The sequence below is a fragment of the Pseudorasbora parva genome, chromosome 17 (assembly GCF_024679245.1).
Source record: "Pseudorasbora parva isolate DD20220531a chromosome 17, ASM2467924v1, whole genome shotgun sequence".
NCBI lineage: Eukaryota > Metazoa > Chordata > Actinopteri > Cypriniformes > Gobionidae > Pseudorasbora > Pseudorasbora parva.
In genome coordinates this window covers 15,166,053-15,182,615 of record NC_090188.1, presented here as the reverse complement: position 1 = coordinate 15,182,615, position 16,563 = coordinate 15,166,053, and the positions used below count along the sequence as shown (strand labels likewise).

Below are 16,563 nucleotides of genomic sequence, written 5' to 3'. Positions count from 1 at the left end.
TGGTGATGTAAGGCTTGGATGCAGCTGCTCAGCCATGGAAACCCATGGCATGAAGCTCTCTATGCACTGTTCTTGAGCTTATCTGAAGGCCACAGGAAGTTTGTAGGTCTGTAGCTATGAACTGCAGAAAGTTGGCGACTTCTGCGCACTGTGCACCTCAGCATGCGCTGACCCTGCTCGTGATATTATGTTAAATATTACGTGGTTGTTCCCAATTGCTTCCACTTTGTAATAATACCACTAACAGTTAAAGGAGTACTTCAGCGCTGGGAAGATGAATCTGTATTTAAACTGGGTCCTCAATGTAGTAGAAATGTGAAATTATTTTTTTATTTGGTGCCTTCTAGACTGAGAAAAGACAAAAAATGTATTTTTGTCTCATGGGGATGAAAGACTACAATTCCCAGAATGCTTCGCTGCCCTATGAGGCCATTCCCAAAGCCACCAACTTGATTACTGTGACTGAGTTAGAGAAGACACTACAATTAAAAACTGAACGTGTCTGTTCAATATAATGAGTGAGTCACCGCGCGAGTCTCACAGCACTGAGCACTAACTGCAGGAGTGAAAAAAATGAGCTGATGAGGTCTCGTGATGAGAGCTGAGGTAATCACGACTACACTCACAACAGCATACATTCACAACGCGAGTTCAGTCTGGCACGCGTTTCAGTTCATGCCTTTGCAAGGTTAACTTTCATAGAAATTAATTTGAGAAGTTAGAAGACTTACATTGCTCACCATAGCTCTGTTTAATTGAGTGCCTGTAGTTGACAGCTGAGCTCTCCCTGCGAGCTGAGTGTAATCTCCCATCCCCCATGCGCAGATTCAAAACATGCGGAAATGGCTCCCTCTGCTGGCTGTAGTCTTTAGCCTTTGGCCAAACGTTCCTCCTATGATGCAAATATCGTCAATTTGCATCATAGGAGGAATTTTTCCAGAAATAAAATGCATAAATCTCTTGTCTCAGGGGGATATGAGGGGGGAAAGCACAATCATTTGAATATACTCCAGGGTTTCTACTGATACAAGGCCATATGCTAATCGCTGAAGTAACCCTTTAACAGTTGATCGTGGAATATTTAGTAGTGAGTACATTTCACAAATGTACTTATTGCACAGGTGGCAGCCTATAACGGTACCACGCTTAAATTCACTGAGCTCATGAGAGAGACCCATTCTTTCACAAATGTTTGTAGAAGCAGTCTGCATGCCTAGGTTCTTGATTTAATACCTTTGGGCCATGGAAGTGATTGGAACACCTGTTGAGTGTGAACACCTCATTCAATGATTTGGAGGGGTGTCCCAATACTTTTGGCAATATAGTGTATATATATGTATATGTAATATATAATATAATATAATTTATTTATAATAATAACCTTGCTTTACCTGCCATCTTGCATTTATTTATTTAGATTTTAAAATATATAGTAAAGTTTTTAAATAATACAAAAACTAACCAGAACAAATAAATGAACCCTTGATAAGCATAACACCATGTCTACAGCAGGCACAACCGTTGCCGCTTTGTGAGGCATTGTGCTGCAACAGTTTACTGTCTGGAATTTGCGCTGCATCAAGTGTAGAACATTACTGATCATAATGTATTCTATTGTCTTGTGTTGCACCATATAGTGCTGCTTAAATCTGGTGTACATTTACCAAAATGCCCGCCCAGTCAATGTTTTAAAGCCTGTGAATGTGCATGTGTGTTTATGCATGTGTGTGAATAATAATCATCTTTACCCAGTCAGACAGCTCATAAGTGTCATAAATAGTCTTTATCTTCACTCCACCCACTGGAGGTAAATACAGCACATTAAAACATTACATATGAAATTGATTAATTTCTCCCAGCATTACAAAAACACTGGGCTGTTATCGATCAGTCCACACGCAGTGCGAGATATGTTTTGGCGTAGGGCAGGTGCTCTGGGCTCCGGGCTTCGGCTTCATCAGCTTTATTGCGTTGTATAGACATTATATGGATGGTGATGTGAAGATTTATGCTAATAATTCACCCCCTTTTTTTTTACAATGCAGCAAGGTCATAGAGGGTCCTGCAATTAGATGTGAGACAATAGCATATCTAGGGAATGACAGCCAATGATTTGTCTGCTTGTTATTTTTACATATGTTGTTAGATCTTATAGTGGAACACTTCTATAAAATCTATCAATAATTCAACACTCTTGATTTACGACTCAATCAAAGAGTTATCAACTACTGAGCTGAGTTAGGTCTTTATTTGCAGATAACATTAAGCTGAATAGTAGGACGGCAGCCCTACCAAAGATTTTTAGATCTTAGATCTTTAGCTTAGACTAATCTCATGTTTATGGCAAAAGTAATGATTATGTATGATTAAAAAGTGTACTGTAAAATCCTTACAGTATAGTGGATGCACATATGGAAAAGTGGTGTGATTATGAGCATTTTTTTTTTTGCATGGGTTAATTGACGTGTGAAAACACCGGTAATACCGGTGGTTTGTTTTAATTCACCTTTTTGGGGTTATCTGTTACCCTTTTTAAATGATCCACACTTTGTATTTACTGTCCACAGAGGTGGGAAGTTACATTTACTTGAGTGTCTTTTAATTTTTTTTTTACTTTTAAGAACAGATTTAAATGTGGTTACTATTACTTCAAGCAGCACTAGGTAACTTTTCAACCTTCATAATATATTTTTTAAGACTCTTGTGATGATAAATTGACTTACAATAGGTTGAATGACACGTCTGCCATAGCCTGATGGGGTCTGTATCGTTTTTAATCGTACTTTTAAACTTCGGGTTTCGGGTAGTAACCCGAGAACAAAAAGAACTACAAAATTCGACTGCTTTACGGCATATACGTCACTTCCACCAACACCCACACTTCCTTAAATTCGGACGTGCGAGCCCAACTTTGTTCGTCGGATAATATAGTCATGTCCGAAGCAGCAGAGACAAATAAGAAAGAAAAGGTTTTGTTGGAGGAAAGTAATAAGAGGAAACGAAAAAGTGATGTGATTAAAGGCAGGACGAGGATCAACATTGGACCAGCGTTTGCTCGTCGGCGTGAGCTGAAGGAGGCGTGCCCGACCGATGCTGTCATGCTTGTTACGGTGAGCTACCACTCAAACATTGAACTGAAGTATCATAGAGATTCTGTAAAACGGTAACCAATAGACTACTATAATAACGCTGGCTTGTAAACGTGAGCATCGTGATTATTTGGCGTTTGAAAAAAATAAAACCCATGAAATTATATTCATATGACATGCTTAAACATGCCACTGACTGTAACGTTACCTGGGATGAAGACATTTCACACGTGACGCCAGAAGAACTTTGAATTCCTCTTGCAGTGTTCAGGGGAACTGTTAGTGCTGCACCAACCCGCGGGACGCTTTTATGAAGTTATTTGGCCCGCACTGCACCACTGTATATATTTTTACAACCCGCCCCGCACCCGCGACCATTAAATAGACATACGGGGTCCGCGGGTTACTTATGAGACGACCCACGCATCACTAGTTCAGGCCTATCAGGGATGTCATGTCAACAAATGCACGCGCGATGGCATCCCCTGTTGTAGGATGACAGATCTTACGACAGTAGTTGAGGACATTATTTTTTCCAAACTGTAGGGGGACCCCGAGAGCAAAAGTAGCCAAGTGCGGCTTTAAACTGGAGTAAATTTAAAAATAATAATAATTAAAAAAAACTTTAAAAAAAAAAAAAAAAAAATTATGAATAATCTGTACTTTTACTTTGTTGGGCAAAACACGTTTGTCACTGGGCGACATTTCTCTCATTACTTTAGTTTAATACAATACATGTTAAGAAATACGTTATATTCCAAGTATTTATTTAGGGGCAAGCCCTAATAAATAAAGTCTTAAATAATAATAATAATAAAACTATTATAAATTATATATATATATATATATATATATATATATATATATATATATATATATATATATATATATATATATATATATATATATTTTTTTTTTATTATTATTATTTTATTATTTTATTTATTTTATTTTAAAATATACAAATTTAAATAACAGTTTGTTTTTCGATTCCATTTCATTTCCAAATTAGAGGTAAAAGATGAACAGAGGAACAGCTGCTCTTGTTCACAGCAGATGTTGTTTGCACCTGAAAAGCTCAGGAAGTAACAGTGAGGACAACTCAGTCAATGAAAGTTTCTCACACACACTTCAGTCCAGATATTGAGCACAGCAGGTCTAGAACACTTTTAGCACTCAGTATGGTATTCTAGCAATTAGCAGTTTTCTGGTATGAATTAAATTATATTGCAAAAAAGTCTAAGAGGCTTGGGCGTATTTTGAAAGCACATCCAGATTTCCATGCATATGTTCCCAGAGCTCCTTTCCAACACAAACTACCTACACAGCCGCACAATGCAGATGCATGAGACACAATATAAAGGAGCTGTCAAATAAATAACAGACCACCAAACATTTGTTTGACTTTTATATGAGGTCAATGATTATAGATTGCATTTAAAAGATTCTTGAAAGTGAGAGAAGTTCTAATAGGGCCGAATGGAGGAAGAAATCTCACCACATGTCATCATAATAAAATTAAACAATTCAGCTGCTATTAATATACAAGTTCAATCACAGCCTGGCTAAATCAGATAAAAATAATATGTCAGAGAGTGAAGTAGACATCAAGTAATTACTGTTTGAAATGGTGTGAAGTGATCTTTTCTTTGTAAGTAAACTTGCTACAACATGTACGCAAGGAATTAAACAGAAAGGTTAGTGTACAATTCTCAAATGCTTTCTTTATCTCTGTGGAAAGTACTTTGACCACAAACATTTCCATTCTAACTGCAACAGTCACGAGAGCAAGAGAAGATCAAGTCAAGAGAAATGCTCAGGGCCAGTGAAAGCATCCATCCGCAGCCTATGTGCCTACCAATCAACTTATGCATGAAATGTAATGATGGCCCTGCTCTTTGGCCTTGCTGCTTAATGAGCGAATATTCACTCATATATTATACAATTATGCTAAATGGAGACCACACTGTTACACCAGATGTTGTTTAATCAACCTCTGAATGTGGAAATTGAGGCAAATTCGCGATTTTCACTCTCTTCTATTAAAAAAGATTGAAGAAAGCATAGTGGGAAAAAAAGATAAACTCAAGTGATGACATTGTGCGAGTTCTGAAGGGTTCAAAATATTTGGAGGCAATGCAGTGAAAGAAAACATTTAGTTTGAAAGATGGTCTGGTAGGTACTGCACATGTACGAGAGACCCAATTTGCAGCACGAATGGGATCATTTCCTGATCCTTCAACTACCTTATCTCCAGTCACTTCTATGGTCCTCTCCAAGATATACACGCATTTTTTTGTTGTTGTATGATGAATACATTTAAAGGTCCTGTTCTTCGCGATTCCATCTTTCAAACTTTAGTTAGTGTGAAATGTTGCTGTTGGAGCATAAATAATACCTGTAAAATTATAAAGCTCAAAGTTCAATGCCAAGCGAGATATTTTATTTAACAGAATCTCCCTTTCAAAGCCTACAGCGAACGGCCAGTTTGGACTACACCCCTGCACTTCCTGGCATGAATGACGTCACTAGAACCGTTTGTTGACTAACCCTCCGCCCACAAGAACACGCAAAATAGGGGGCGTGGTCTTGTTGCTCTCCCACGTGGAGAAGAGCGCACATTCAGCGCTTGCATCTCCCCGTTATGGTAAGAGGCAGGACCTTTCAGGGCACAGTGCGCTAAGCTGCTGTCCAATCACAACACGGGAAGCGCTGGCCCAATCAGAACTCGTTACGTTTCTGAAGGAGGGACTTCATAGAACAAGGAAATCATCAGGCCGCTTTTAGGACAGAGGAAACAGCGCTGTACAGATAAGTAAATTGTGTGAAAAATACTGTTTTTTTACACGCGAAACATGAACTCATGTTATATTGCACACTGTAAACATAATCAAAGCTTCGAAAACACGCAAAGAATGGGACCTTTAACCACAGTAGCACATGTGTAATACAGTTTTGCATGTGTATGAGATTGCAAATTGTTTGTGTGAAGTAAGAGTTTCTTGTGTGTGTGTTTTTTTAATGTGAGGTTAATCTAATGCTGCATGATTAACCAAAATTAAACTGAAATTGCAAAGTTTTAATTAAATACGTATATGCACAGAGTTTTATCGATCGATTCGTTTTCCAGTCAATGCTGCTCCATCTCTTAAAACGCAGTGAATTTGAGTCACTTATTATGTGCATTTAAAATCCTATCGAACAAAAGAGAACATTTAATGACATGCTTTTACTCCAAACTCACTTCAAAAAGACAGTTTCAAACAACTTCCTTTTGTGATCTGACATGTCTTTATATCATATGATGAATGATATAATTTTATAATATTCTATACTGTGATAAAGGCTAGCGCAATTAGCATTGCATTATAAACATATTTTATTCTTTATTTATATATTCTATTTTATTCAATTGTATGTTTATTGTCTTAAAAATGTAAAAATGTCCCTATCTGCGTTTAATTCAGCTACAGGAATATATCCAATATCCGGATCAGCAAATATCTCAATGTCATATTGGGAACATATATGCCGGAACATCATACGTTTTATGAGTTCTGTGAGTCTTAATATTGGACTTTATGTGTGATATCGCCCTTCGGCTGTGTGTATGGATGGTTAAGACATTACAGCGTGTAATCATTAATGCTCTCAATATCCTCTTTTGGGTAAAAATAGAAAGAAATATACTTTTCTCTAAAGAAATTTGATGTAAACATATGCGTATGCATCAGATTTTCTCCAGTGTAAAGTAGTGTACAGGATTTTTTTTTTCTCTCTCAGTGGATGCATACAATTGCTGAAAAAAATTAAGAATTACCGTCACAGATTTTTAAAAATAATAATTTAATATTTTATAATAAGAATTCATATATTTTTAATGATTCATAGGAAAATTAAGCATTATTTTCAAGTGCTCAACCAAAACGAATGACTATTCCTGCAGTATGCCATTTGTGTGTGCGTGTGTATATGTGTGTGTGTGTGATTGTGTGTGTGTATATATATATCCATCCAATCCATCTACCAACAATCCAATCCATTCCATCTATTGCTCCACATATAGTAGGTAAATGACTATAAAATATCTACAAGCCTACAATCAAAAGTACCCACCTCCACTTGACCCCGCAGAAGCTCCTCCTCTTCCTCTGGAGCATCGAGTGCCACTGTAACAGAGGCAAAGGGACGGCTGGCCATCTGCTGGCGCTCTCGCATTAGTTGCTGTAGAAAGAGACAGAAAAAAACAAAGGATCAGTGGCAAAAACGTGTTACATAAATGTTATGAAGAAGCATTGCAATTTTAATAATATCCGTAGTGTTGGCTTAATGCAAGGAATATTTCAAATATGTTTTGCCCCATGGAGTTCTAAAGGGGACCATCTTAGATAAAGACCACTGAGGTAAAGTTGGAGGAAAAAAGGCTCAAGACAGATTCTCAATTATTTTTCAATTTGATTTGAGTCAGCTGCATCACTCACATCAGTGAGGGTCTGGATGTTTTTGTTCCAAACAATATGCTTTATCACTTTCTCTAGTCTGTGCCAGGAGGACAGACATGAGACTGAGAGAAAGTCAAGGTGAAGGGTGGCAGGGTGTCCGTGAGGTGATTCATAGGAGAGTCACAGTGATGATTGTTAAAGTACGCCAGGATATGTGTAGATGTGTGTGTCATGGTCAAGAGACAAAGAAACTCACTAGTAGAGCATAGATGGTTTATGTTCCCTGACAAGTCCTTCATGAGGTGAGAAGGACACGGTGGCATCTCTCGCCTGAGCTTGTAAATGGCCCATAAAATGCATAATTAACTTCCACATGTAGTAAACAATGCTTGTCTGGGACACGTCATGCTGTATATTTGTATGTGTGTATGAGACCAATATGTTTAATTTGTTTAAAATAACTACACATGCATACTATAGAAGATATAAGAATGTTCTTGAATGATAACAGTCAACAATAAAGATCATATCAGAACATAACAAGTCTGGAAACTAGGGAACATCTGCTGTAGCTTTTATATCACAGAACAGAGCAAATGAAAACTGATATTTGAGAGAAAATAGATACACTCAGAATTGCTTTTTATCACATGAACTTGCACGCTCTCCATGCTGCGTGCACAGTATTGCACACAACCCCATTTCCACAAATGGTATAAACTGCAGTTCTTATGGGAACTGGGAGTTTCTAAATGGAAATGACTTACATTTGTGACTTACATGTGTAGAAAAAAAAAACAATAAAATGATATGAGCACACATACAAACACAACTAGAGATATTTAACCCATTCTGTGTGTAAGTAGGAGACACACTGAGGTAAATGCGTTCAATGTATCCCCATGTATAAAAAAAAAAATCCTGAATGAGGGAAATGATGATTGCTGTAGTACCACCCTTAAAATCACAGTAATTGAACAGAATAATTATTGCCGGATATGCTTTGATTCCTTCCTGACAGCAACATAAATTAAATAAGACATGCTTAATTGTAAGAATGAACGTAAGAAAATAATGCTTATTACAGAAAATGTTTTGATAATACATAGGATTTAATGTACAATCAGTTTGGTCACTGTCACAGAATAAAGCTGGTAATAAAATAGTAATTTATTCTGAAGAAGTTTCTTCTTTGATAATGACTGGCTAACTATTATTATGCATGGTCATATGGGTCAACTTCTTGAAATTGAGATGTATACATCATTATACATCATCTTATTGTTAATAAATGAGCTTTCCATTGATGTATGGTTTGTTAGGAACAATATATATATATATATATATATATATATATATATATATATATATATATATATATATACGGTAGGACACTTGCAAAATATATTTAAGGAACATGATCTTTACTTATTATTCTAATGATTATTGCCATTAAATACATTTTGACCCAAACAATATATTGTTGGCTATATTGCCACAAACATACACGTGCAACATATGACTGACACTGTTGCAGATGTATTTCCCTGTCCTCAAACTCATCACATCTAAACAAGAGTTTACACCTTTTTAGCAACTGACAAATACCATGATATCAGCTACTTTACATCTCTAACGCAAATAGGATAAATATATATATTTGCAACCCTGAAGTTAAAGAATACAGTACCTTAAATAAGTACAATGCACTTTTAGGGGTAATTACTTAATAGCAGTTGACTTTATTTATATTTTACATGAATATCACACAAAAGGTTGTTTGGTAAAGGTTGAAGTTCACTACCTTGAGGCTGGTTTACTTACTCAATAAAACCTCCCCAGGGTTCATCCTGATTTATGCTTTCTGAGGCGCATGCAATAACTCAAACCTTTATAATCAACCAATTACCCAATACTACACACATGCAGTGTTACTGCATTCAGAGGGGAGAGATAAACAGCATAATGTAACTGCAGCCCAATCATATATATATATATATATGACATGATCACATGATCCTTCAGAAATCATTCTAAATTTTGATTTATTATGAGTATTGAAAACAGTTCTGCTGCCTAATATATTTGATGAATAAAAGGTTCAAAAGAACTGCATTTATTCAAAATAAAAACATTTTCAAATAATATAAATATCCTTTACTATCACTTTTTATGAATTTAACACATCCTTGCAGAATAAAATTGATTTATTTAAAAAAAAAAATAGTAGTGTAGTGTATATTGTTGTTACAAAGATTGCTTCTTTTTTTTTTACATTTATTTTTTACTTTTTATACATCAAAGTATCCTAAAAAAGTATCACAGGTTATGAAAAAATATTAAGCAGCAGAACTGTTTCCAACTTTGATAATGAATCATATTAGAATGATTTCTGAAGGATCATGTGACACGCACGCACGCACGCACACACACAAAAATCTTGGAGTTGTCAGATTTCAGTAATTCAGTTTTTCTGTGAAAAGAACACTTATACACTTATTCTATCCGGAACACTTACTCTATCCGGAAAACTTATTCTATCTGAAACACTTATTCTATCTGAAACACTTATTCTATCTGAAACACTTATTCTATCTGAAACACTTATTCTATCTGAAACACTTATTCTATCTAAAACACTTATTCTATCCGGAACACTTATTCTATCTGAAACACTTATTCTATCTGAAACACTTATTCTATCCACTTATTCTATCAACATGTGCATGTGAGCTATCTCTCTCTCGTGTGTGCAGATTATCAGAAAACACCAAAAAGCTGCATTTCAGAAATATCCATTTGAGATTTTCTGCTTAAAGTGTCATTCAGTCGGTCTGTGTTCTGTCACTACTGAGCCGCTTGTGCTGTTTGCTGAATAACTGCACTTGTGTAAGCTACTGAAATGAGCCAATCAGAGCCGAGCTTAACATAATTTTTATGACCCTTCCAAATAAGGCAAAATCAGACAATTTCTAGGGTTGTAAATTAACCTGTAAAATCGTATCTGGACAATTTTTGCCTTGCGTAATCGTGCGTTTAATAGCTCCGTGTTTCAGGAGTTGCCAATGTTTACAGACTCAAGAAAGGGGTTGCTCTGCGGAGCAAAGGCAACGTCCCCTACAGGAGCCCGTCTTGGACCAACTTGTAAGGTCCAGGAGACATTGCGAACCTGCTCCATCTTTTCCATCTCAGATAGGAGTACCCGAATTTACAATCAGCTATATATTCAGCTGTTCAAATCAGCATAATTCAGTGAGAAATGAATATAAATGTTATACTGTATGACAAAATATTTTGCAAACGTGTTGATAAATCTATTTTTGCCTAAATATGTGCACGTTTTGAATAAGTTCCCAAACGGATGTTGATTAGTTCATGTATGTGATCACATATAAAACAGAGAAGACATGACTGGCTTTTGATTCTAGTTGATATTCCATTCAAAATATCGTCCATATTAATGGATTGATTATTATGCACTCCTGACATAAATAAAGAAATGAATGTCACTGCAACCCAGTTTTATCATAAACAGTGTTCAAATATCAAAGCTGGAGTCTTTACTCTCTCTAACAATACTGAGTTTGTCCAGATAAAGTAAGAGTGTGATGTTTTAATGAGCAGTGGATGTTGAACAATAGTAATCTGGGGCCATCTGCGATCTGACACACAAGGGGTTAAATGCAACATACCCTCTATGTGGAGAGAACAATTTAAATTTGTTTCAACTCATTCTAGGGCACCTTTAAAATGTATACAAGTTTTGATTTGGCTCCTTGACCACCCTGTTAAGAGTCTTTTACTGATTTGCTGATTAATTCAGTGTGTTACTCTTTATTTCGACAATGGGATTAAAACTCTGTTCAAGTTAATTTGATGATTCTGGGAAGAAAAAAACACTTGATATTGTAACATCTCTGTGCAGACTGCAATATAATTATATGATAATAATTGATTGTGTATGTATAAAAGGCATCCGTTATCCATTGCCTGTAAAGATGCAAGACAGAACAAAAGCACACACACCTTTGAATAGGCCCTTTCTGGGCAAAATTGATAGAATAGGGACCACAGGGACCCTCAGCTTAGATGACAATAGCACGCAGGCATAGCTCTATAGTGGATCCATTGTAAACATTCACAATGTCTTTCTCCAGAATGATGCACAATAACTCAGGCCGATAAGAGTGTAATTTCCGACTCATTCCAGTATGGTTGTAACAGAACAACCTGTTTACATTCCAAGCAAAGACAGAAAATGAAGCTCTTTTGTCACCATAAAAACAAGGCTTCTCACAAAAAAACAGGACACACTGTTTTTATCCAATTGCATCCGAAAGACCAAGCTGCTTTGCTCCTAAACAAGCGTAATTGTGGTCTGTTTCCTCAAGCGTTTTTGTAAACTGGCAGAAATCAGACTAAAATCTCATACAGACTATTTGAGAGACTAATTGCATAATAGCTTAACAATATATCATGTTTATCCTATTGCCAACTGCTAAACAACTATGCTGGATTAAAGTCTTGCAGGTTAGCCATTTTATGGAAGGAAAAAACAACAACAACAACAACAACCTAGAAGCGCCTTTGGCTGAATATTTAACTGTGCATTACAGAAATGTCAGTCTTTTTACAGAAATACATTTTTAATGTCTTTTTTGCTCATCAATGTATCATTTATTTGATTTAAAATATAGTAAAAAATATTTTTAAAAATATTTTAGAATGTAATTTATTTCTGTTATGGCCAAGCTCTTCAGTCTTCAGTGTCACATGAACATTCAGAAATCATTCTAATATGCTGATTTGGTGAACATTTCTTTTTAAAAACTCATTAACATTTAAAGTTTATAATTTATAAATTAACATTAACATAGAAAGGCCATTGCTAGTTTTTGATACTTAATGCATTCATTCATATTAATGGATTTGTCTTTGTTTTAATGTTAACAGATTGACTGTACTTTATGAATTACCCAAATATGTGTAATGACAGAATATAGCATGGTAACATGCATTATTCATTCATAAGATATGTCATTAAAACGGTTCTAAAACTAATTTTTATTTATTTTAATTTATCTATTTTAAGTATGTGAACCACTTGTAGAATTTGAAAAAGTGAATAATTTTAACTAAATAAGAGGGATCATACAAAATTCATGTTATTTTTTATTTAGTGCTGTCCTAAATAAGATATTTTACACACACACACACACACACACACACACACACACACACACACGCACGCACACACGCACACACACACACACACACACACACACACACACACACGCACACGCACACACACACACACACACATATAATTCCCATTTAACAGTTTATGAACCATTGATTCTTAATACTGGATGGTCCACGGCTGTTTGTGTGTTTGTGATGGTTGTTCATGAGTCTCTTGTTTGTCTTGAGCAGTTAAACTGACCAATGGTTTTTCAGAAAAATCCTTCAGCTCCAGCACATTCTTCAGTTTTCCAGCATCTTTTGCATATTTAAACCCTTTCCAGTAGTGTATGATTTTGAGATCCATATTTTCACACTGAGGACAACTAAGGGACTCAAACACAAATATTATAAAAAGGTTGAAACATTCACTGATGCTCCAGATGGAAACACGATGCCTTGAATCATCCAGGGAATGACACACAGTATTAAGAATCAATGGTTCATAAACTTTTGAATGGGTAATTTTAATAAATTCAGCTTATTTGTGTCTTGTGGACTATATGTAAAAAGGTTTTATGTAAAATATCTTATTCAGGACAGCACTAAATAAAAAAAAAAAGAGGTTCACATACTTTTTTCTTGCAACTGTATATAAAAGGTAGTTACTATAATTTTATACTTAAAATTAACATGAAACTCCAGTTAAAAAGCCACAACTATCAAACTAATTCAAAGATTCCCCATAAACAAGGCTATGCTTAAGGGAATCTACCAGAAGAAACCCAGAGCAACATTTCTGTGGTGCCAAGACAGTGCAGAACATATATTTTTGTTTGGTACAAACAGTGCAGTGGCAACATTAGGACCAGGCAAAACAGTGTCTGTAATCTAGGCATGTCATCTCAGACTGAGCACCTGAGTGCCGATTAGGACTGTATGATATTGTCTAATACAGTGAAGGGGAGCTCTTAACACTAATGTTGATCTAAAATAAACTTGAGGAAAAAAATCACTTTGATTGTCTCCATGTTGATCATGTTCTTAGAGAAAAATATGCAAAACAAAGACCCTCCAGACAATCAAGTGGAATGGGGTGGATGGAATGACTGTATATATGAAAATACTGTGGGTGCAAAGGAGTCCTGAAGTTACATTGAAGGTCATAAAAACATTTATGTACACCGTACATTGCAAATATGGTTGATAAATCATCACAGACGAGGAATCTCTTTTCATTTTAACAGGCCCAGTTGGGGAAGTTATGTAACTGCTGAGTGGTGCAGAATGTAAGTGATGGTCTGTTACAACCGCTTTATAAATGGACCAGATCCTTTCAGTCCAGAATCATGATCAAGTCTGTAGTCCACAGAGAAAATGAGGCAAGGAAAATAGGGAAACTGATTGAGGATGGAGGGAGGGAGCGAGGGAGGGATGGGGAATGAGATGAGGGAGAGAGGGGAATAGAGAAGAATATAGTCAAGAAGTAGTAAAGGAAGTAAGAGCAATGGCATTCTTTCTCCTTCACTTACTTCTGTCCCTAAAAAGCGTGTGAGAAGGATGGACGAGGTGCCAAGTAAAGTGTAGACTCAAGAGTAAATCGCTCTCTGTTGACATCTCACACTGTGATGAGAGGAGGAGTGTGACATATTTAGTGGTCATCATCACATCTTCACTTCACACTAGCCCTTCTCATCAGTGCTCTCTGACACCTCTCATCCACTCCTGTTCTCTCTCTCTCTCTCTCTCTCTCTCTCTCTCTCTCTCTCTCTCTGTGTGTGTGTGTGTGTGTGTGTGTGTGTGTGTGTGTGTGTGTGTGTGTGTGCGTGTATGTGTGTGTTTGTGTGAGATGAACAAAAAACGGGTTGCCATTCTACTTCAAAGAACTAAAAAATTAAAATAAATAAAAGCAATATTATATAATTAGTAAATAAACTAGAAAAACTATATATTTTCAAAAATGCAAAGTAATAAATGCAATGATTTAAATGCAAATTATATATATAAGATAATATATAAAGCTGAAATTATAAATTACTAACTGGTAATTTAAACAAAATATCTGAAGACCACCTATTTCTCATAGCCTCGTTTTCATTTGAAAAATAAGGTTTATTATTAAACTACACTTACAGCAATTATACTGTATGGATTTCTTTAAATATATTCCAATTTAATTCCATTTACATCTCAAAATATTAATTACAATCCTGTTTGCTAATTTAATTCAAACTTGGGAATTGAATTAAGGTGTTGGCATTTGAAATTAATTCTCTGATTAGTTGGTAGTTGTGTGTTATCCTTCCTTCTATTTCTTGCCATCCCTCCGTTATCACATTCTCTCTCTAAACTGCAGCACAGAGGCAAAACAGCTCAGAGTGCAATTACTCCTCAAAAGACCAGCCTCTCATTTCACAAAGTGCTAAATCTTACCTCCGAGACACTGGTAAGTCTCTCTCTACAGCGTGTTGTGCAGATTGGTACCATTTTAGACTTAAGGGACTTTCACACTCCCCTGTGTGAATATGTAGGTGTGTGTGTGTGTGTGTGTGTGTGTGTGTGTGTGTGTGAGAGAGAGAGAGAGAGAGAGAGAGAGAGAGAGAGAGAGAGAGAGAGAGAGAGAGAGAGAGAGAGAGAGAGAGAGAGAGAGAGAGAGAGAGAGAGAGAGAGAGCTCAGTCTATCACCTCACATTTCAAGGGACCACACACACTAGAGAGAAAGTAAAGCTAGGTGCCAAACCTATATACATTAGTCAACGCTGTGCTCTTGGAAATGTTTCATACATGTATTCTCATCTCATATATTCCTCTACATCTAATCAGCTAATTCATGAGAAATTAGTACTGTGTATTTGTGATGTGATTGAGCAAGAGGGTTGTAGCAGAAGAGGGAGGTTAATGATTTACTCTAAGGTGTAAATGTGAGCTAGTCATCAAGCAGCGTTTTCATGCTGATTAGATGGTAGCTTACAATCTGGCCATGATGGCCAATTACACTACAGGGTCGTTAGAACAGCTGAAGGTGGACTCACACTCTAGGCTCTGAGCATGTGAAATGACACAGTTGTGGTCAGAATTATTGGCATCCTTTGTAAATATGATCAGAAATGGCTGTAAAAATAAATCTGCATTGTTTATCAATTTGATCTATAATTCAAACGGTCACATTATGAAATAAGTGTTTTTCTTCAAAACACGTTGGCCACAAATATTGGCACCCATCTCTGATGTTTTCAGACATGACTGGAAATTCAAAAGGGACCTGATTCTATGGTCAGATGCAACTATAAAAAGAGCTTTTTGGCAGCAAACCCACCAGATAGGTTTGGTGCAAACAGGGATAAAAATTACTCAATGTCAACGTTAAAAATACAGCTGGATCTTTAATGCTTTGAGTCTATTTTTGTTCTGGAGGCCCTGGACATCTTGTGCAGATAGATGATGTACTGGGACGTGGTTGAGTCTTCCATCAGGATGATGATCCATAACAAACATCAAAATCAACACACAAATGTGCAACTGAGCACAAAATGAAGTTTCTGCCAAGACCATCCCAGTTCACTGACCTGAAGCCTATAGAAAGCCTATTAGTGGTGTGAACTGAAGAGAAGAGGCACCAACATGGAGCTGAATCTGAAGGATCTGGAGAGGCTCTGTATGAAGGAATGGTCTTTGATCTCTTTTCAAGGGTTCTCCAAGCTCATCTGGCATTATAGGAGAGGACTCCTATACTCCGTATATTGGCAAAAGGAAGTTGCAGAAAGTATTTCATCATAAAAGGGTGCCAATAATTATGACCATATATATATATATATATATATATATATATATATATATATATATATATATAT

At 36.2% G+C, this 16,563-nt stretch overlaps 1 protein-coding gene across 2 annotated transcripts in view; it reads right to left on the bottom strand.

Moving 5' to 3' along the window:
- Window positions 1-16,563, bottom strand: part of atrnl1a (attractin-like 1a) — a 324,662-nt gene that overhangs the window by 59,979 nt on the left and 248,120 nt on the right. For both annotated transcript variants that reach the window (XM_067421822.1, XM_067421823.1), the window contains one exon: window positions 7,206-7,313. In XM_067421822.1, coding sequence (XP_067277923.1) covers window positions 7,206-7,313 — 108 coding nt within the window. The remainder of the gene's footprint in view (window positions 1-7,205; window positions 7,314-16,563) is intronic.